The sequence below is a fragment of the Oncorhynchus keta genome, unplaced genomic scaffold, assembly GCF_023373465.1.
Source record: "Oncorhynchus keta strain PuntledgeMale-10-30-2019 unplaced genomic scaffold, Oket_V2 Un_contig_17462_pilon_pilon, whole genome shotgun sequence".
In the NCBI taxonomy this organism is placed as follows: Eukaryota; Metazoa; Chordata; class Actinopteri; order Salmoniformes; family Salmonidae; genus Oncorhynchus; species Oncorhynchus keta.
In genome coordinates this window covers 2,719-25,171 of record NW_026280442.1, presented here as the reverse complement: position 1 = coordinate 25,171, position 22,453 = coordinate 2,719, and the positions used below count along the sequence as shown (strand labels likewise).

Genomic DNA, 22,453 nt, shown 5'->3' with positions numbered 1-22,453 from the left:
TCAGCTAAATTGTGCCTGGGGTAAATAACCCTTTTCCAATAAGCCTGATCCGGCAGTAAACATAGTAAATGACACACCTAGTAAATACCATAGAGACAGGTGTAAATAACATGTCAATTTAGTAAATCTATAGTAAGAACAATATAACCTCCCTTGGGGCTAAATACAGGACATAGTAAATACAGCCATTTTGCCTGTAAGTAAATGTCCCTCAGTACAAATCAGTTGGTGCTGTGTTACCGAGGTGAAATGTGACCAAATAGTCGCAATGCAACTATTTGTGAGCCTGGTAAATACACCATAGTAAGACCATAGTAAATAAATACCATAGTAAATACACCATAGTAAGACCATAGTAAGTAAATACCATAGTAAATACACCATAGTAAGACCATAGTAAATAAATACCATAGTAAATACACCATAGTAATACCATAGTAAATACACCATAGTAAGACCATAGTAAATACACATAGTAAATACATAGTAAATAAATACCATAGTAAATACACCATAGTAAGACCATAGTAAATACCCATAGTAAATATACCATAGTAAATACACCATAGTAAATACCATAGTAAGTAAATGCCATAGTAAATACACCATAGTAAATACCATAGTAAATACCATAGTAAATACCATAGTAAATACACCATAGTAAATACCATAGTAAATACACCATAGTAAATACCATAGTAAATACACCATAGTAAATACACCATAGTAAATACACATAGTAAATACACAATAGTAAATACACCATAGTAAATACACCATAGTAAATACACCATAGTAAATACCATAGTAAATACACCATAGTAAATACCCATAGTAAATACACCATAGTAATAGTAAATACACCATAGTAAGACCATAGTAAAAATACACCATAGTAAGACCATAGTAAATACACCATAGTAAGACCATAGTAAATACCATAGTAAATACCATAGTAAATACACCATAGTAAATATACCATAGTAAATACCATAGTAAATACCATAGTAAGACCATAGTAAATACCATAGTAAATAAACCATAGTAAATACCATAGTAAGACCATAGTAAATACCATAGTAAAATACCATAGTAAATACACCATAGTAAATACCATAGTAAATACCATAGTAAATACACCATAGTAAATACCATAGTAAATACACCATAGTAAGACAGGGATGATGTTTGATGACGTTTTAAATATGCAGAGTGATTGTGTCCGTGAGGATGAAGCATATAGAGGACTACATACCATCAATCTCTGGGATTGAGATAGCAGGAGTAGGCGGGGCCACAGGAGCAGGGGGGGCTGGTGTTAGCTCTGGGGCAGGAGTAGGCGGGGCCACAGGAGCAGGGGTGGCTGGTGTTAGCTCTGGGGCAGGAGTAGGCGGGGCCACAGGAGCAGGGGTGGCTGGTGTTAGCTCTGGGGCAGGAGTAGGCGGGGCCACAGGAGCAGGGGTGGCTGGTGTTAGCTCTGGGGCAGGGGTAGGGGCGTCTGAGGGAGCAGGGGCGGCTGGTGTTAGCTCTGGGGTAGGGGCGGCTGGTGTTAGCTCTGGGGCGGCTTCGGGAGCAGGGGTAGGAGTCTCTACTGCAGGCTCTGGGGCTGGAGCTGTCACCTCACCTGGGGCCTCCACTGGTCCTGGGGCCTCCACAGGCTCATTGGCAACGGCTGCTACAGGGGCCTCCACAGCCACAGGGGTGGTTATTGGCTCTGCTGCAGGCTCAGCAGCAACAACAAGGTCAGTTATGGGGCCACTGGGTGCAGGGGCCTCCACAGCGGGGGCCCCCTCTGGGACAGCGGCCACAGGCTCAGCAGCAGGGGTTACTGGCTCAGGGACAGCGGCCACAGGGGCTGGAGAATCTTTGGTCTCCTCTTTTGGGGCTGGAGCTGGTGTCTCCTCTTTTGGGGCTGGGGTCTCCGCTGTCGGGGCTGGAGCTGGGGTCTCCTCTGTCGGGGCTGGAGCTGGGGTCTCCTCTGTCGGGGCTGGAGCTGGGGTCTCCTCTGTCGGGGCTGGAGCTGGGGTCTCCTCTGTCGGGGCTGGAGCTGGGGTCTCCTCTGTCGGGGCTGGAGCTGGGGTCTCCTCTGTCGGGGCTGGAGCTGGGGTCTCCTCTGTCGGGGCTGGAGCTGCCTCTGGGACAGTTTCAGCTGCCTCGACCAGGGTAGCCACCTCCACTGCAGCTCCAGTTTCAACAGCAGGGGCCTCCTCAGACACCACTGTCTCAACAGGAGCCTCTGCCACAGGAGCGGCCTCAACCACGACAGCCTCAACAAGGACCGCCACCTCCACTGGGACCACAGCCTCTACTAAGAACACAGCCTCTGAAGGGACCTCTGCATCTACGGCTGCAGCCTCAGCAGGGGCTTCAGGGGGAACCTCTGGCTCGGCTGCAGCCAGCATCTCCAGGACCTGGTCCTCCTCCCATCCAGACCCCATGGTCTCCAGGGCCTCCGAGGCCATGATGACGGGTTCCTCAGAGTCATCAGTCAGGGCACTCTGGACAGGTAGCTGCATCTGGTCAGCGATGGTCTCCGTGTCCTCCGAGATGTGACCATTCCTGACAACTGGAATAAAAACACAGAAAAACATGGAGGTTCATGGGAGAAATGTATTTCTAGGTTTAACCTGACACCAGATCCACCTGTAACGTTCCTGATAGAAGATCACTGCAACAGCAAACCGTTTCCTCACTTGATTGAATTCCAAACATTGGTTAAGTTGAACTAATGAAGGATCTGATAGGCTTGAATGCCTGGAAGTTATGACCTTGGTGTGTCTGTGTTGTCATGAACCAATCTAGTTGTGTTGTAGTTAACCATCTTCAGACACATGCAGCACTCTGCCACGGTAACACCTAAAACATTCCATAGTGTCTCCTGCTAACCCAATCCATGATCTACTGCCACGGTAACACCTACAACATTCCATAGTAACTCCTGCTAACCCAATCCATGATCTACTGCCACGGTAACACCTAAAACATTCCATAGTGACTCCTGCTAACCCAATCCATGATCTACTGCCACGGTAACACCTAAAACATTCCATAGTAACTCCTGCTAACCCAATCCATGATCTACTGCCACGGTAACACCTAAAACATTCCATAGTGACTCCTGCTAACCCAATCCATGATCTACTGCCACGGTAACACCTAAAACATTCCATAGTAACTCCTGCTAACCCAATCCATGATCTACTGCCACGGTAACACCTAAAACATTCCATAGTAACTCCTGCTAACCCAATCCATGATCTACTGCCACGGTAACACCTAAAACATTCCATAGTGTCTCCTGCTAACCCAATCCATGATCTACTGCCACGGTAACACCTAAAACATTCCATAGTGACTCCTGCTAACCCAATCCATGATCTACTGCCACGGTAACACCTAAAACATTCCATAGTGACTCCTGCTAACCCAATCCATGATCTACTGCCACGGTAACACCTAAAACATTCCATAGTGAACTCCTGCTAACCCAATCCATGATCTACTGCCACGTAACACCTAAAACATTCCATAGTAACTCCTGCTAACCCAATCCATGATCTACTGCCACGGTAACACCTAAAACATTCCATAGTAACTCCTGCTAACCCAATCCATGATCTACTGCCACGGTAACACCTAAAACATTCCATAGTGTCTCCTGCTAACCCAATCCATGATCTACTGCCACGGTAACACCTAAAACATTCCATAGTGACTCCTGCTAACCCAATCCATGATCTACTGCCACGGTAACACCTAAAACATTCCATAGTGACTCCTGCTAACCCAATCCATGATCTACTGCCACGGTAACACCTAAAACATTCCATAGTGACTCCTGCTAACCCAATCCATGATCTACTGCCACGGTAACACCTAAAACATTCCATAGTGACTCCTGCTAACCCAATCCATGATCTACTGCCACGGTAACACCTAAAACATTCCATAGTGACTCCTGCTAACCCAATCCATGATCTACTGCCACGGTAACACCTAAAACATTCCATAGTGACTCCTGCTAACCCAATCCATGATCTACTGCCACGGTAACACCTAAAACATTCCATAGTGACTCCTGCTAACCCAATCCATGATCTACTGCCACGGTAACACCTAAAACATTCCATAGTGACTCCTGCTAACCCAATCCATGATCTACTGCCACGGTAACACCTAAAACATTCCATAGTGACTCCTGCTAACCCAATCCATGATCTACTGCCACGGTAACACCTAAAACATTCCATAGTGACTCCTGCTAACCCAATCCATGATCTACTGCCACGGTAACACCTAAAACATTCCATAGTGACTCCTGCCCCAATCCATGATCTAACCCAATCCATAGTGACTCCTGCTAACCCAATGATCTACTGCCACGGTAACACCTAAAACATTCCATAGTGACTCCTGCTAACCCAATCCATGATCTACTGCCACGGTAACACCTAAAACATTCCATAGTGACTCCTGCTAACCCAATCCATGATCTACTGCCACGGTAACACCTAAAACATTCCATAGTGACTCCTGCTAACCCAATCCATGATCTACTGCCACGGTAACACCTAAAACATTCCATAGTGACTCCTGCTAACCCAATCCATGATCTACTGCCACGGTAACACCTAAAACATTCCATAGTGACTCCTGCTAACCCAATCCATGATCTACTGCCACGGTAACACCTAAAACATTCCATAGTGACTCCTGCTAACCCAATCCATGATCTACTGCCACGGTAACACCTAAAACATTCCATAGTAACTCCTGCTAACCCAATCCATGATCTACTGCCACAGTAACATGGTTTGTATTGATCTGAAACGAGGTCCGTATTGATCTGAAACGCGGTCCGTATTGATCTGAAACGCGGTCCGTATTGATCTGAAACGCGGTCCGTATTGATCTGAAACGCGGTCCGTATTGATCTGAAACGCGGTCCGTATTGATCTGAAACGCGGTCCGTATTGATCTGAAACGCGGTCCGTATTGATCTGAAACGCGGTCCGTATTGATCTGAAACGCGGTCCGTATTGATCTGAAACGCGGTCCGTATTGATCTGAAACGCGGTCCGTATTGATCTGAAACGCCGTATTGATCTGGTCCCGTATTGATCTGAAACGCGGTCCGTATGAAACTGAAACGCCGTATTGATCTGAAACGCGGTCCGTATTGATCTGAAACGCGGTCCGTATTGATCTGAAACGCGGTCCGTATGAAACGCGGTCCGTATGATCTGAAACGGTCCGTATTGATCTGAAACCGTCCGTATTGATCTGAAACGCGGTCCGTATTGATCTGAAACGCGTCCGTATTGATCTGAAACGCGGTCCGTATTGATCTGAAACGCGGTCCGTATTGATCTGAAACCGGTCCGTATTGATCTGAAACGCGGTCCGTATTGATCTGAAACGCGGTCCGTATTGATCTGAAACGCGGTCCGTATTGATCTGAAACGCGGTCCGTATTGATCTGAAACGCGGTCCGTATTGATCTGAAACGCGGTCAGTATTGATCTGAAACGCGGTTAGTATTGATCTGAAACGCGGTCCGTATTGATCTGAAACGCGGTCCGTATTGATCTGAAACGCGGTCCGTATTGATCTGAAACGCGGTCCGTATTGATCTAGTGGAACATTCCATCTAAATCTATTACATACATGCTGCTGATCTAATGGAACATTCCATCTAAATCTATTACATACATGCTGCTGATCTAATGGAACATTCCATCTAAATCTATTACATACAGAGTAATACATGCTGCTGATCTAATGGAACATTCCATCTAAATCTATTACATACAGAGTAATACATGCTGCTGATCTAATGGAACATTCCATCTAAATCTATTACATACTGGGTAATACATGCTGCTGATCTAATGGAACATTCCATCTAAATCTATTACATACATGCTGCTGATCTAATGGAACATTCCATCTAAATCTATTACATACATGCTGCTGATCTAATGGAACATTCCATCTAAATCTATTACATACATGCTGCTGATCTAATGGAACATTCCATCTAAATCTATTACATACATGTTGCTGATCTAATGGAACATTCCATCTAAATCTATTAAATACATGCTGCTAGATGTCATGGATTAGATTCCATCTATTAGATGTCATACATTACATGTCAGGGATTAATGGAACATTCCATTAAATGTCATGGATTAGATGTCATGGATTAGATGTCATGGATTAGATGTCATGGATTAGATGTCATGGATTAGATGTCATGGATTAGATGTCAGGGATTAGATGTCATGGATTAGATGTCAGGGATTACATGTCAGGGATTACATGTCAGGGATTACATGTCAGGGATTACATGTCAGGGATTACATGTCAGGGATTACATGTCAGGGATTACATGTCAGGGATTACATGTCATGGATCTAATGGAACATTAGATGTCAAATGGATTACATGTCATGGATTGATGTCATGGATTACCATGTCATGAAATCATGTCATGGATTACATGTCAGGGATTACATGTCATGGATTAGATGTCAGGGATTAGATGTCAGGGATTAGATGTCAGGGATTACATGTCAGGGATTACATGTCAGGGATTAGATGTCAGGGATTAGATGTCAGGGATTAGATGTCAGGGATTAGATGTCAGGGATTAGATGTCAGGGATTAGATGTCAGGGATTAGATGTCATGGATTAGATGTCATGGATTAGATGCCATGGATTACATGTCAGGGATTACATGTCAGGGATTAGATGTAATGCAACAAATCAATCTACAGAACATAGAACAACGATGAGCTGTTCACTGTTGGTGTCGCTGTTGCAGATGCCAAAGTTCAGAAAGGTCAAATGTACCATTTGCTGTCAAAGGTGACACTGACTCTTCAGGGTACCTGTCATGTTAAATCGACCATTATGTTGTGAAGAGGGGAACCGGGTCAAAGGTGACACTGACTCTTCAGGGTACCTGTCATGTTAAATCGACCATTATGTTGTGAAGAGGGGAACCGGGTCAAAGGTGACACTGACTCTTCAGGGTACCTGTCATGTTAAATCGACCATTATGTTGTGAAGAGGGGAACCGGGTCAAAGGTGACACTGACTCTTCAGGGTACCTGTCATGTTAAATCGACCATTATGTTGTGAAGAGGGGAACCGGGTCAAAGGTGACACTGACTCTTCAGGGTACCTGTCATGTTAAATCGACCATTATGTTGTGAAGAGGGGAACCGGGTCAAAGGTGACACTGACTCTTCAAGGTACCTGTCATGTTAAATCGACCATTATGTTGTGAAGAGGGGAACCGGGTCAAAGGTGACACTGACTCTTCAGGGTACCTGTCATGTTAAATCAACCATTATGTTGTGAAGAGGGGAACCGTTTTCCCCCTTTTGTATTCTAAAGCTTTGGTTGTCCGGAAGCATCCGGAAGTATTTAAACTGCTGTTGAAATATGACTGAACAGAAAGTGGGCCCCTTGGTAAGAGAGTCCAGTTGGTTTGACTCAGCAGTGAGGGAAAACAATAAAAGACACAGAGAATCTCTAGGACATGCGGAACTTAAGAAGATGAAAAACTCATCATCCATTTCCCCGGGGGGGGGGGTTGAAAAATGTGATTTATTGAAAACAACCTGTGGTTTTCTCTGAGCCCTGAGGACAAAGTTCACCCTAGTTCTGAAACTGGACGAGGAAGTGTATATGAATGATACAGACCAGATGAGGACATGTCCATCCAAGTGGTAGGCTACCGGACAACAGATAGTCTGAGCCTGGTCCCAGATCTGTTTGTGTTGTATAGCCCACGTCTAAGGGACGTTTCACAATACAATGAATGACCATAGGAGTTGGCAAGACGGCACTAACAGATCTGGGACCAGTCTGCCTGCTAAAACAGTTCAGGAAATCTGTTCTCAGACTGATCACAACTTCCCCCTGATTCTTTCATGCATGACATAAACAAAAAAAAAAAAGATTTAATTCCACACCGCAGCTTCCCCGGTTTGGTTTGACTGTCGTCGTCCCTAAAGACCAGGGAGCAATGACTGGAAAGGAATGTGATGGGCTGGCACAAAGTAGGAACCAACCAGACCAATGGAAGACAAGCAAACAGAGAGAGATGGATTTGGAGGTCTACATGAGGAGTTATGGGGTGATGAGGAGTTATGGGGCGATGAGGAGCTATGGGGCGATGAGGAGCTACGGGGTGAGGTGATGAGGAGTTATGGGGTGATGAGGAGCTATGGAGCGATGAGGCGTTATGGGGTGATGAGGAGCTACGGGATGATGAGGAGCTACGGGATGATGAGGAGTTATGGGGTGATGAGGGGTGAGCTACGGGGTGATGTGATGAGGCTATGGGATGATGAGGAGTTATGGGGTGATAAGGAGTTATGGGGCGAGGAGCTGGGGTGGAGCGAGCTAGGAGCTATGGGGCGATGAGGAGCTATGGGGCGATGAGGAGCTATGGGCGAGGAGTTATGGGGTGATGAGGAGCTACGGGGTGATGAGGAGCTGAGAGCTATGAGTGAGCTATGGGGTGATGAGGAGTTATGGGGTGATGAGGAGTTATGGGGTGATGAGGAGTGGGGCGATGAGGAGCTATGGGGTGATGAGGAGCTATGGGGTGATGAGGAGGAGCTATGGGGTGATGAGGAGCTATGGGGTGATGAGGAGCTATGGGGTGATGAGGAGCTGATGAGGAGTTATGGGGTGATGAGGAGCTATGGGGTGATGAGGAGCTATGGGGTGATGAGGAGCTATGGGGTGATGAGGAGAGGAGTTATGGGGTGATGAGGAGCTATGGAGCGATGAGGAGTTATGGGGTGATGAGGAGATGAGGAGCTATGGGGTGATGAGGAGCTATGGGGTGAGGATGGGGTGATGATGAGGAGCTATGGGGGTGATGAGGAGCTTATGGGAGGAGCTGGGGTGATGAGGAGCTAGTTATGGGGTGATGAGGAGCTATGGAGTGATGAGGAGCTACGGGGTGATGTGAGGAGCTGGGGTGATGTGAGAGCTATGGGGTGATGAGGAGCTACGGGGTGATGTGGAAGAGCTATGATGAGGAGCTATGGGGTGATGAGGAGCTATGGGATGTGATGTGGGGTGATGAGGAGCTACGGGGTGATGTGATGAGGAGCTACGGGGTGATGAGGAGCTACGGGGTGATGAAGAGCTATGGATGAGGAGCTATGATGAGGAGCTATGGGGTGATGAGGAGCTACGGGGTGAGCTATGGGGTGATGAGGAGCTACGGGGTGATGAGGAGCTGATGGAGGCTACTGATGAGGAGCTATGGGTGATGGGGTGATGAGGAGCTATGGGGTGATGAGGAGCTACGGGGTGATGAGAGAGCTACGGGGTGATGGTGATGAGGAGCTATGGGGTGATGAGGAGCTATGGGGGATGATGAGGAGCTACGGGGTGATGAGGAGGAGCTACGGGGTGATGAGGAGCTACGGGGTGATGAAGGAGCTATGGGGTGATGAGGAGCTATGGGGTGATGAGAGGAGCTACGGGGTGATGAGGAGCTGGGGTGATGTGATGAGGAGCTACGGGGTGATGAGGAGCTACAGGGGTGATGTGATATGGGGTGATGAGAGCTACGGGGTGATGAGGAGCTACGGGGTGATGAGGAGCTACGGGTGATGTGAGGAGGAGCTATGAGGAGCTATGGGGTGATGAGGAGCTACGGGTGATGAGGAGCTACGGGTGATGTGAGGAGGAGCTATGGGGTGATGAGGAGCTATGGGGTGATGTGAGGAGCTATGGGGTGATGTGATGCTAGGGGTGAGCTACGGGGTGATGTGGAGCTATGAGGAGCTGGATGAGGAGCTACGGGGTGATGTGAGGAGCTGGGTGATGAGGAGCTACAGGGGGATGTGATGAGGAGCTACGGGGGATGTGATGAGGAGCTGATGTGAAGGGGGATGAGGAGCTACGGGGATGTGATGTGGAGCTACGGGGTGATGGTGGTATGGGGTGATGATGAGGAGCTACGGGGTGATGAGGAGCTGTGATGAGGAGCTACGGGGATGTGATGAGGAGCTATGGGGTGATGAGGAGCTATGGGGATGATGATGAGGAGCTACGGGGATGATGAGGAGCTACGGGGGATGAGGAGCTATGGGGTGATGAGGAGCTACGGGGTGATGTGATGAGGAGCTATGGGGTGATGTGATGAGCTATGGGTGATGAGGAGCTACGGGGTGATGTGATGAGGAGCTACGGGGTGATGTGATGAGGAGCTACGGGGTGATGTGATGAGGAGCTACGGGGTGATGAGGAGCTGGGGTGATGAGGGAGCTACGGGGTGATGTGATGAGGAGCTATGGGGTGATGTGATGAGGAGCTATGGGGTGATGAGGAGCTATGGGGTGATGAGGAGCTATGGGGTGATGAGGAGCTATGGGGTGATGTGGAGCTATGGGGTGATGAGGAGCTATGGGGTGATGAGGAGCTATGGGGTGATGAGGAGCTATGGGGTGATGTGATGAGGAAATATATGCTGCAGTTACAGTTGTACAGTCAGCTAGCTCTCAGGGATAGGACAACTGTTGTCTGTAGCTGGCTGGTGGGACAGAGACAGACAGACGGTACAGTCAGCTTGCTCTCAGGGATAGGACAACTGTTGTCTGTAGCTGGCTGGTGGGACAGAGACAGACAGACGGTACAGTCAGCTTGCTCTCAGGGATAGGACAACTGTTGTCTGTAGCTGGCTGGTGGGACAGAGACAGACAGACGGTACAGTCAGCTTGCTCTCAGGGATAGGACAACTGTTGTCTGTAGCTGGCTGGTGAGACAGACAGACGGTACAGTCAGCTAGCTCTCAGGGATAGGACAACTGTTGTCTGTAGCTGGCTGGTGGGACAGAGACAGACAGACGGTACAGTCAGCTAGCTCTCAGGGATAGGACAACTGTTGTCTGTAGCTGGCTGGTGGGACAGAGACAGACAGACGGTACAGTCAGCTTGCTCTCAGGGATAGGACAACTGTTGTCTGTAGCTGGCTGGCTGACGGGACAGAGACAGACAGAGATAGAGCCCCTCTTGGCATGGATGACTCGTGTGTCAACATGATTACCATCCAAAGATGACAGAGATCCCAGTCAAAACAGCTAGTCAATCCCTGGACAGAGGGAGAAGAGAGCTGGGGGATGGGACACGGGGGCCCCACTGTGGGTTTGGCTGGCATACAGCTGGTGAGACAGTGCTGTTAGATGGGACAGATCACTACCATGCAGTGCCACATGTACAGAGTAGTAGCATGGTACAATAAAACATTTCAGAGGTGACGTCAGCCTCCCGGGACGAAGACAGAGAGCATCTCCAGGTGACCTGGCTGGCTAACTGGATGGCACTAGAACAACACCCTGAGACAGACAGACTGCTAGAGATGGCACTACAACAACACCCTGAAACAGACAGACTGCTAGAGATGGCACTACAACAACACCCTGAAACAGACAGACTGCTAGAGATGGCACTACAACAACACCCTGAAACAGACAGACTGCTAGAGATGGCACTACAACAACACCCTGAAACAGACAGACTGCTAGAGATGGCACTAGAACAACACCCTGAAACAGACAGACTGCTAGAGATGGCACTACAACAACACCCTGAAACAGACAGACTGCTAGAGATGGCACTACAACAACACCCTGAAACAGACAGACTGCTAGAGATGGCACTACAACAACACCCTGAAACAGACAGACTGCTAGAGATGGCACTACAACAACACCCTGAAACAGACAGACTGCTAGAGATGGCACTACAACAACACCCTGAAACAGACAGACTGCTAGAGATGGCACTACAACAACACCCTGAAACAGACAGACTGCTAGAGATGGCACTACAACAACACCCTGAAACAGACAGACTGCTAGAGATGGCACTACAACAACACCCTGAAACAGACAGACTGCTAGAGATGGCACTACAACAACACCCTGAAACAGACAGACTGCTAGAGATGGCACTACAACAACACCCTGAAACAGACAGACTGCTAGAGATGGCACTACAACAACACCCTGAAACAGACAGACTGCTAGAGATGGCACTACAACAACACCCTGAAACAGACAGACTGCTAGAGATGGCACTACAACAACACCCTGAAACAGACAGACAGACTGCTAGAGATGGCACTACAACAACACCCTGAAACAGACAGACTGCTAGAGATGGCACTACAACAACACCCTGAAACAGACAGACAGACTGCTAGAGATGGCACTACAACAACACCCTGAAACAGACAGACTGCTAGAGATGGCACTACAACAACACCCTGAAACAGACAGACTGCTAGAATGGCACTACAACAACACCCTGAAACAGACAGACTGCTAGAGATGGCACTACAACAACACCCTGAAACAGACAGACTGCTAGAGATGGCACTACAACAACACCCTGAAACAGACAGACTGCTAGAATGGCACTACAACAACACCCTGAAACAGACAGACTGCTAGAGATGGCACTAGAACAACACCCTGAAACAGACAGACTGCTATATGATGGCAAATAAACAACACCCTGTCAGTAACAGACAGACACAAAAGACAAATGGTACTACAAATCCCCAGTAACAGACCTGTAAATGAAAGACAACACCCTGATGGCACCTCTAGTAACAACCTTCCTATTTTAGCAGACAGACTGCTAAATGGTTCCTCAAAACACTGAAAAAAGACATACTAGAATGGCACTATAACAACACCCTGAAATATTTTTAAGACATACTGATGGATCCTGAAACACCCTGTATAAAGACAAAAATCTATGGTAATCAAAAACAACCTGTTTAAAGACAGACTACTGATGGTCAGTCTGAAACAACATGTATAAAGACATACTTTTGGTCCCTGAACTAGTAAAAACTGCTAAATATGGATCCCTCAGTAACACCCTGTTTGAAGACATACTGATGGTGGCCCACTTTTCAACAAGTTCACATGTTGAAAAGACATGCTCTGAGCTGAAACAACCTGTATAAAGACATACTGATGGTCAGACAGTAACAACAGTATAACAGACAGACTGCTAGAGATGGTTTCTATAACACCCTGTAAAAGACAGACTGCTGATGGTCCTCAACAACAACCTGATAACAGACAGACTGATGGATGGCAGTAACAACACTGTATAACAGACATACTGATGAGTCCCACTACAACAACACCCTGTATAAAGACATGCTGATGGTCACAACAACACCCTGTATAAAGACATGGTGAGATGGTCCCTCAACAGCACCTGGGTACAACAGACTGCTGATGGTCTTCAAAGTAACAACCTGAAACAGACAGACTGCTAGAGATGGTCCTACAACAACACCCTGTAAAGACATACTGTTAGGATGGTCAACAACTGTATAGAGACATACTGATGGTCAGACAGTAAAACCTGTATAAAGACATACCGATGGTCTCCCACAGAACAACCTGTATAAATGACAACACTGAACTGTACAGATCAGAGATGGTCCATGCAGCTGCAAGTAACATTCAGATGACTGTAAACAAAGACATACTGATGGCACTACAGAAACACCTGTATAAAGACATACTGATGGTCCCTTATAACAACTGTATAAAACAGACAAATCTCCTCTATAACAACCTGTCTAAAGACATACCCTGGCTCCATCTATAACAACTCTGTATAAGGCAAATACTGATGGTCCATCAAACAACCTGTATAAATGCCTTGAACTGGTCCCTGATATAACAACCTGTATAAAGACATACTGATAAGATGGTCCACTGTAACAACCTGTGATAAAGACATACTGATGGATCCATTTATAACAACCTGTATAAAGACATACTGCTGGTCCTGGTGTAACATACAATGATAAAGACAGCTACTGATGGTCCCTCTATAACAACCTGTATAAAGACAGTACTGATGGTCCCTCAGTAACAGGTGCTGTATAAAGACATACTGATGGTCAGAACAACAACACCCTGTAAACAGACAGACTGTGGTTTTCACCCTGAGGCAGCTACTCATGGTACACATCTTAACACCCTGATAAAACATGCTGAGATGGTCCCTGCTATAACAACACCCTGTAAAAGACATAGGCTGATGGTCCCTCTATAACAACCTGTATAAAGACAGACTGATGGTGGCTCTATAACAACCTGTATAAAGACATACTGATGGTCCCTCTACAACAACCTGTATAAAGACATACTGATGTCCTCTATAACAACCTGTATAAAGACATACTGAGACTCCCTCTATAACAACCTGTATAAAGACATACTGATGGTCAAACTATAACAACCTGTATAAAGACATACTGATGGTCCCCCTCCGTAACAACCTGTATAAAGACATACTGATGGTCCCTCTAAATAACAACCTGTATAAAGACATACTGATGGTCCCTCTATAACAACCTGTATAAATACTGATGACCCTACTGATGGTCCTCTGGTCCTATAACAACCTGTATAAAGACATACTGATGGTCCCTCTATAACAACCTGTATAAAGACATACTGATGGTACCCTCTATAACAACCTGTATAAAGACATACTGATGGTCAGTCCAGCTACCTGGTCCGTAACAACCTGTAAAAGACATACTGATGGTCCCCGGCTACAGTAACAACCTGTATAAAGACATACTGATGGTCCCTGAGTAACAACCTGTATAAAGACATACTGATGGTCCCTCTATAACAACCTGTATAAAGACATACTGATGGTCCCTCTATAACAACCTGTATAAAGACATACTGATGGTCCCTCTAAACAACCTGTATAAAGACATACTGATGGTCCCTCAGTAACAACCTGTATAAAGACATACTGATGGTCCCTCTATAACAACCTGTATAAAGACATACTGATGGTCAGACAGTAACAACCTGTATAAAGACATACTGATGGTCCCTCTATAACAACCTGTATAAAGACATACTGATGGTCCCTCAGTAACAACCTGTATAAAGACATACTGATGGTCAGACAGTAACAACCTGTATAAAGACATACTGATGGTCCCTCTATAACAACCTGTATAAAGACATACTGATGGTCCCTCTATAACAACCTGTATAAAGACATACTGATGGTCCCTCTATAACAACCTGTATAAAGACATACTGATGGTCAGACAGTAACAACCTGTATAAAGACATACTGATGGTCAGACAGTAACAACCTGTATAAAGACATACTGATGGTCAGGCAGTAACAACCTGTATAAAGACATACTGATGGTCCCTCTATAACAACCTGTATAAAGACATACTGATGGTCCCTCTATAACAACCTGTATAAAGACATACTGATGGTCCCTCAGTAACAACCTGTATAAAGACATACTGATGGTCCCTCAGTAACAACCTGTATAAAGACATACTGATGGTCCCTCAGTAACAACCTGTATAAAGACATACTGATGGTCCCTCAGTAACAACCTGTATAAAGACATACTGATGGTCCCTCAGTAACAACCTGTATAAAGACATACTGATGGTCCCTCAGTAACAACCTGTATAAAGACATACTGATGGTCAGACAGTAACAACCTGTATAAAGACATACTGATGGTCCCTCTGTAACAACCTGTATAAAGACATACTGATGGTCCCTCAGTAACAACCTGTATAAAGACATACTGATGGTCCCTCAGTAACAACCTGTATAAAGACATACTGATGGTCCCTCAGTAACAACCTGTATAAAGACATACTGATGGTCCCTCAGTAACAACCTGTATAAAGACATACTGATGGTCCCTCTATAACAACCTGTATAAAGACATACTGATGGTCCTTCTATAGTTGGTACACCTGTATAAAGACATACTGATGGTCCCTCAGTAACAACCTGTATAAAGACATACTGATGGTCCCTCTATAACAACCTGTATAAAGACATACTGATGGTCATCTATAACAACCTGTATAAAGACATACTGATGGTCAGACAGTAACAACCTGTATAAAGACATACTGATGGTCCCTCAGTAACAACCTGTATAAAGACATACTGATGGTCCCTCTATAACAACCTGTATAAAGACATACTGATGGTCCCTCTGTAACAACCTGTATAAAGACATACTGATGGTCCCTCTATAACAACCTGTATAAAGACATACTGATGGTCAGACAGTAACAACCTGTATAAAGACATACTGATGGTCAGGCAGTAACAACAGGGAAGTGAGAACACAGTGTGAGTGTATGTTAAATGATTACATCATGCCCTCAGCTGTGCCTGGTCCTGGTGTGTAGAAGCCATGTGGCAGGCAGGACCAGAGCCAGGCTGGCCCCATGAATGGACAATATGGTCCCTGTGTCAGCCAGGCCTCTCTGTGGGTACCAGGGCCTCTCTGTGGGTACCATGGCCTCTCTGTGGGTACCAGGGCCTCTCTGGGCCTCTCTGTGGTACCAGGGCCTCTCTGTGGGTACCAGGGCCTCTCTGTGGGTACCAGGGCCTCTCTGTGGGTACCAGGGCCTCTCTGTGGGTAACAGGCCTCTGTGGGTACCAGGGCCTCTCTGTGGGTAACAGGCCTCTCTCAGGTTGTGGCAAAAAAAAAAAGGCAATAGAAAAGTAATATATAAAAACTATTTCTACAAAATAATGCCTTTTATTTATTGATGCAAATGCCAATTGATGAACCAGTCAAAAGTTTGGGCACACCTACTCATTGTAGAATAATAGTGAAGAGATCAAAACTATGAATTAACACATGTGGTTTTAACAAATCCAAATATTTTTTTTATATTTGAGATTCTTCAAAGTAGCCACATTTTGCCTTGACGACAGCTTTGCACACTCTTGGTATTCTCTCAACCAGGCTTAACCTGGAATGCTTTTCCAACAGTCTTGAAGGAGTTCCCACATTCGCTGAGCACTTGTTGGCTGCTTTTCCTTCACTCTGCGGTCCAACTCATCCCAAACTATCTCAAATTGGGTTGAGGTTGGGTCATCTAATGCAGCACTCCATCACTCTCCTTCTTGATCAAATAGCCCTTACAAAGCCTGGAGGTGTGTTGGGTCATTGTCCTGTTGAACAACAAAAGATAGTCCCCACTGCAGAATGCTGTGGTAGCCATGCTGGTTAAGTATGCCTTGAATTCTAAATAAATCACAGACAGTGTCACCAGCAAAGCACCACCACACCTCCTCCTCCTCCATGCTTCACGGAGTGAACCACACATGCAGAGATTATCCGTTCAACTACTCTGTGTCTCACAAAGACAGCGGTTGGAACCAAAAATCTCAAATTTGGACTCATCAGACCAAAAGACAGATTTCCACCATTCCAATATCCATTGGTCGAGTTTCTTGGCCCAAGCAAGTCTCTTCTTCTTATTGGTGTCCTTTATGGTTTCTTTGCAGCAATTCGACCATGAAGGCCTGATTCACGCAGTCTCCTCTGAACAGTTGATGTTGAGATGTGTCTGTTACTTGAACTCTATGAAGCATTTATTTGGGATGTAATATCTGAGGCTGGTAACTCTAATGAGTTGTGGGGCGGCAGGTAGCCTAGTGGTTAGAGTGTTGGACTAGTAACCGAAAGGTTGCGAGTTTGAATCCCCGAGCTGACAAGGTAAAAATCTGTCGTTCTGTCCCTGAACAAGGCAGTAAACCCACTGTTCCTAGGCTGTCATTGTAAATAAGAATTTGTTCTTAACTGACTTGCCTGGTTAAATAAAGGTTAAAATAATAAAAACGTATCCTCTGCAGCGGAAGTAACTCTGGGACTTCCTGTCCTGTGGCGGTCCTAACGAGCGCCAGTTTCATCACAGCGCTTGATGGTTTTTGCAACTCTACTCTAAATATTCCATATTGATTGACCTTCATGTCTTAAAGTAATGATGGGTTGTCATTCCTCTTTGCTTATTTGAGCTGTTCTTGCCATACTATGGACTTGGTCTTTTACCAAATAGGATTTTCTTCTGTATACCATCCCCTACCTTGTCACAACACAACTGATTGGCTCAAACGCATTAATGAAGGAAGGAAATTCCACAAATTAACAAGACACAACCTGTTCATTGAAATGGCTCCCAGGTGACTACCTCATGAAGTTGGCTGGCTATGAGAATGGGACCTGGGAGTCTAGAAGGTTCTTCCTCCTGATTATATAGAATGGGACCAGGGAGTCTAGAAGGTTCTTCCTCCTGATTATATAGGATGGGACCAGGGAGTCTAGAAGGTTCTACCTCCTGATTATATAGAATGGGACCAGGGAGTCTATTTATCTTTTGGCATCCTGATAATGTGGTTGGGTCTAATTGTGTTGCTCTCCTTCTCCAGGTTCATCTCTCTGTAGGTGATGGCTTTGTTGTGAAAGGTTTGGGCATCGCTCCTTTTGGTGGTTGTAGAAGATTATCAGCTCTTTTCAGATAATTAGTGGGTATCGCCCTAAAACTCTTCATGCATTGTTTGGGGTTTTGCTGTAAACAAAGTGCTGGTGTTTGTCCCATTTTGGACTCTTCTCAGGTTCACCATAGGTTGGGTCAGGGCAGAACCCTATAGCCTCACCTACAGGCTAACTAACAGGTTCAAGGGATATGACACAGTACAGGCTAACTAACAGGTTGGGTCAGAACCCAGGCTATAACCTCAGGGATATGACACAGTACAGGCTAACTAACAGGTTGGGTCAGAACCCTATAGCCTCAGGGATATGACACAGTACAGGCTAACTAACAGGTTGGGTCAGAACCCTATAGCCTCAGGGATATGACACAGTACAGGCTAACTAACAGGTTGGGTCAGAACCCTATAGCCTCAGGGATATGACACAGTACAGGCTAACTAACAGGTTGGGTCAGAACCCTATAGCCTCAGGGATATGACACAGTACAGGCTAACTAACAGGTTGGGTCAGAACCCTATAGCCTCAGGGATATGACACAGTACAGGCTAACTAACAGGTTGGGTCAGAACCCTATAGCCTCAGGGATATGACACAGTACAGGCTAACTAACAGGTTGGGTCAGAACCCTATAGCCTCAGGGATATGACACAGTACAGGCTAACTAACAGGTTGGGTCAGAACCCTATAGCCTCAGGGATATGACACAGTACAGGCTAACTAACAGGTTGGGTCAGAACCCTATAGCCTCAGGGATATGACACAGTACAGGCTAACTAACAGGTTGGGTCAGAACCCTATAGCCTCAGGGATATGACACAGTACAGGCTAACTAACAGGTTGGGTCAGAACCCTATAGCCTCAGGGATATGACACAGTACAGGCTAACTAACAGGTTGGGTCAGAACCCTATAGCCTCAGGGTGCAGATGTGCTGCCAAGAATGCAGCGTTATCCACAGCCGTTTGATGGGAGCTGCGTGGCCTCTCTAAATGGCAACACGTGACTGTCCAGGGAACATAATGTACTGTAATATATATACATGAGGAGGTGAACACCTGTGGTTTTACTAACGAGGCTGATAACAAGAGCTGATTGTTTTGTTCTGTTTTTGACCTCACGGAAAGATCAGATACTAATGCATTATCATTGGCTGTGGTTTAGTCAAAAGATTAAACTAAAATCACCAATAACTGAGTAAATATTAACAGCAGGTAGTAATCATAATAAAAAGTTATTCTATAATATATAATATAATATATACACACGAGGAGCTTGCTTCTACACCTACATTGCTTGCTGTTTGGGGGTTTTAGGCTGGGTTTCTGTACAGCACTTTGTGACATCAGCTGATGTAAGAGGGGCTTTATAAATACATTTGATTGATTGATAATCCCAATGTAACCCCCACCCACCCACCAAAAGACTTCAGAAGAGTAAAGTGTAACCATGCGGAAGTGTTGGAACAATTTCTCTCCTTTCCAGAACCTTGCCCCCTTCAAAAATAAAAACATCTATACAATCACAATGTCATATGGTAAAAAAAAAAATTCAAGTAAGACAAAAATCAATGCATATAACACAACCGTCTGCAGTGTGACAACTATTCTAAATTGGGGGGAAAAAACAGGTTACTTTCTTTTTTTACTTTGACACTTTTTGACAAAACAAAACAAAACTGACCCTGACAAAAATATAAGTTACTCACCAAATGTGTCTCCGTTGGACTCCTCGGGTTTTGTCCCCGGTCTCTTCTCCTCATCGACAGTCTGTGTGCTGGACGAAGAACATCCCATGGTGAAGAAGAAGCGAGGAGAGATGAAGAGAAAATATGGAAAGAAGACTGAGACGAGATGCGAACGGTCGATACTCGGTCAACTCAGACAGCGACTGGCTGGATAAAACATGAACAGAACAACAAGCCGGTTGTTTATGAGGTATAGCTGGAGCCCATTATTTCCTGTTGTCTGTCTGCCCTGTCTGTTTATGCATGGCTAGTCGCCGTCATGCCCTAGACAACGGACTGTTGTGCTCCGCACACTAACCACGCGTTAGACACTGTCTGGATAAAATGAAGACCCTCAATTCTGCTCCCTCTCTCTCTCTTTACATTAGGAAAGTAGTTTAGGTAAGATGGTGTTTATCAACTCCGCCCCCTATCCTCTCATTCAGGAAAACCCACTCTCTGAAAATCCACCTGGTGGATCATACTTCTATTTCACCTTTATTTAACACGGTATTTATATATATATAACACTAACCCTTTATTTAACCAGGTTGGCCAGTTGAGAACAAGTTTTCATTTACAACTGCGACCTGGCCAAGATAAAGCAAAGCAGTGCGACACAAACAACAACACAGAGTTACACATGGAGTAAACACAATTTACAGTCATTAATACAATAGAAAATAGAAGAAAAAAAGAAAGTATATATACAGTGTGTGCAAGTGGCGTGAGGAGGTAAGGCAATAAATAGGCCAATAGTAGCGAAGTAATTACAATTGAGCAAAATAACACTGGAGTGATAGATGAGCAGATGATGTGCAAGTAGAAATACTGGTGTGCAAAAGAGCAGAAAAGTAAATAAAAACAATATGGGGATGAGGTAGGTAGATTGGGTGGGCTATTTACAGATGGACTATGTTCAGCTGCAACGATAGCTTAGCTGCTCAGATAGCAGATGTTTAAAGTTAGTGAGGGAAATATACGTCTCCAGCTTCAGCGATTTTTGCAGTTCGTTCCAGTCATACACTCATATGTCCTGGTGAATTCTCTTTCCCCAGTTTATAGTTCAAGTAACTTTGAATATATTACTTAATTATAACTGTTTGTTTTAATATTCCTGGTAAGAAAAAATCCAAGACTTTGGCCCAGACGTTGATGGATTGTCAACAACAAGTCATTTGTCAGTAAGTGCAAGTGGGGGGATACCGGCGCCCTGCAGACCTTTCCGCAACAACAACACAAGTATCAAACCTGATTGATCAGAGGAGCCAATGTCTGCAAACATTAGGGTGTGCGCGTGTGTTACTTTGTTGCTGTTAAACAGAGTGACGTCGACCAGTACTGTACTATCTATCTTTGACGTGATATCGTCATCTACTGGCAGGAAGTAACTACCTGAAGCGCCAAAGATGGTTTGTCTCTTCCACCAAAACAAGCAGAATCGCACCCCCTTGCGGCCACCGTACCGGGTACACTGGTCACCATAGTAACGAAACGCGTAGAGTTATTTCGGTTGATGAGACACACACAGGTCGCTAGATAACTTTACATCGTAGCGAGTTAGTATTTCTCTAAATATATACAATTTCTCATTCCCTCCGTGACACGGGTTGTTGTTTGGTGAGTAAGGACATTGACTTTTCACATTACTTTTCACCCATCCACGACTTGACTAGTTAAATAAAGGTGAAATAAATGTTTTTAACTATCTTCACTGACAGTAACGTTAGCTCGTAACGTTAAACCAAACGGCTAACTTCAGCGAGCTAGTATTGTTGTCAAAACACAGAGCCGCAGGACCCAGGCAATAGCCACGACTTAGTAAATGTCGCTTTAGTAACGCATAGACATTTAGTTGTTGTTGTTGTTGTCGTCAACAGGTCAGCCATGAATGCAGAGATAGTTTCTACACTTCTAACTCAAGAGGTGCCAGCCGGGACCACTTCCGCCGCAGCAGTTCCAGTGGATCACCTAGACTACGGCTACATTGACAAATGCACTGATGATAAATACTTGGGGAAGATTCTGAGCGTGCTAAGGTAAATGATGCTGAGCGTGCTAAGGTAAATGATGCTGAGCGTGCTAAGGTAAATGATGCTGAGGGTGCTAAGGTAAATGATGCTGAGCGTGCTAAGGTACATGATGCTGAGCGTGCTAAGGTAAATGATGCTGAGCGTGCTAAGGTAAATGATGCTGAGCGTGCTAAGGTAAATGATGCTGAGCGTGCTAAGGTAAATGATGCTGAGCGTGCTAAGGTAAATGATGCTGAGCGTGCTAAGGTAAATGATGCTGAGCGTGCTAAGGTAAATGATGCTGAGCGTGCTAAGGTAAATGATGCTGAGGGTGCTA

The 22,453-nt window shown here is 45.4% G+C and overlaps 1 protein-coding gene across 3 annotated transcripts in view; it reads right to left on the bottom strand.

Annotated features, from left to right (window-relative positions):
* Nucleotides 1-20,511, bottom strand: part of LOC127919750 (skin secretory protein xP2-like) — a 31,436-nt gene extending 10,925 nt beyond the window's left edge. For 2 of the 3 annotated variants that reach the window (XM_052503553.1, XM_052503554.1), the window contains exons 1-2: nt 20,087-20,511; nt 1,256-2,566 (exon numbers count right to left, since the gene is read on the bottom strand). In XM_052503553.1, coding sequence (XP_052359513.1) covers nt 1,256-2,566; nt 20,087-20,174 — 1,399 coding nt within the window. In that variant the 5' untranslated portion in view covers nt 20,175-20,511. The remainder of the gene's footprint in view (nt 1-1,255; nt 2,567-20,086) is intronic. The other variant, XM_052503555.1, reaches the window with a different exon arrangement.
* Between the last annotated feature and the right edge of the window lie 1,942 nt (nt 20,512-22,453).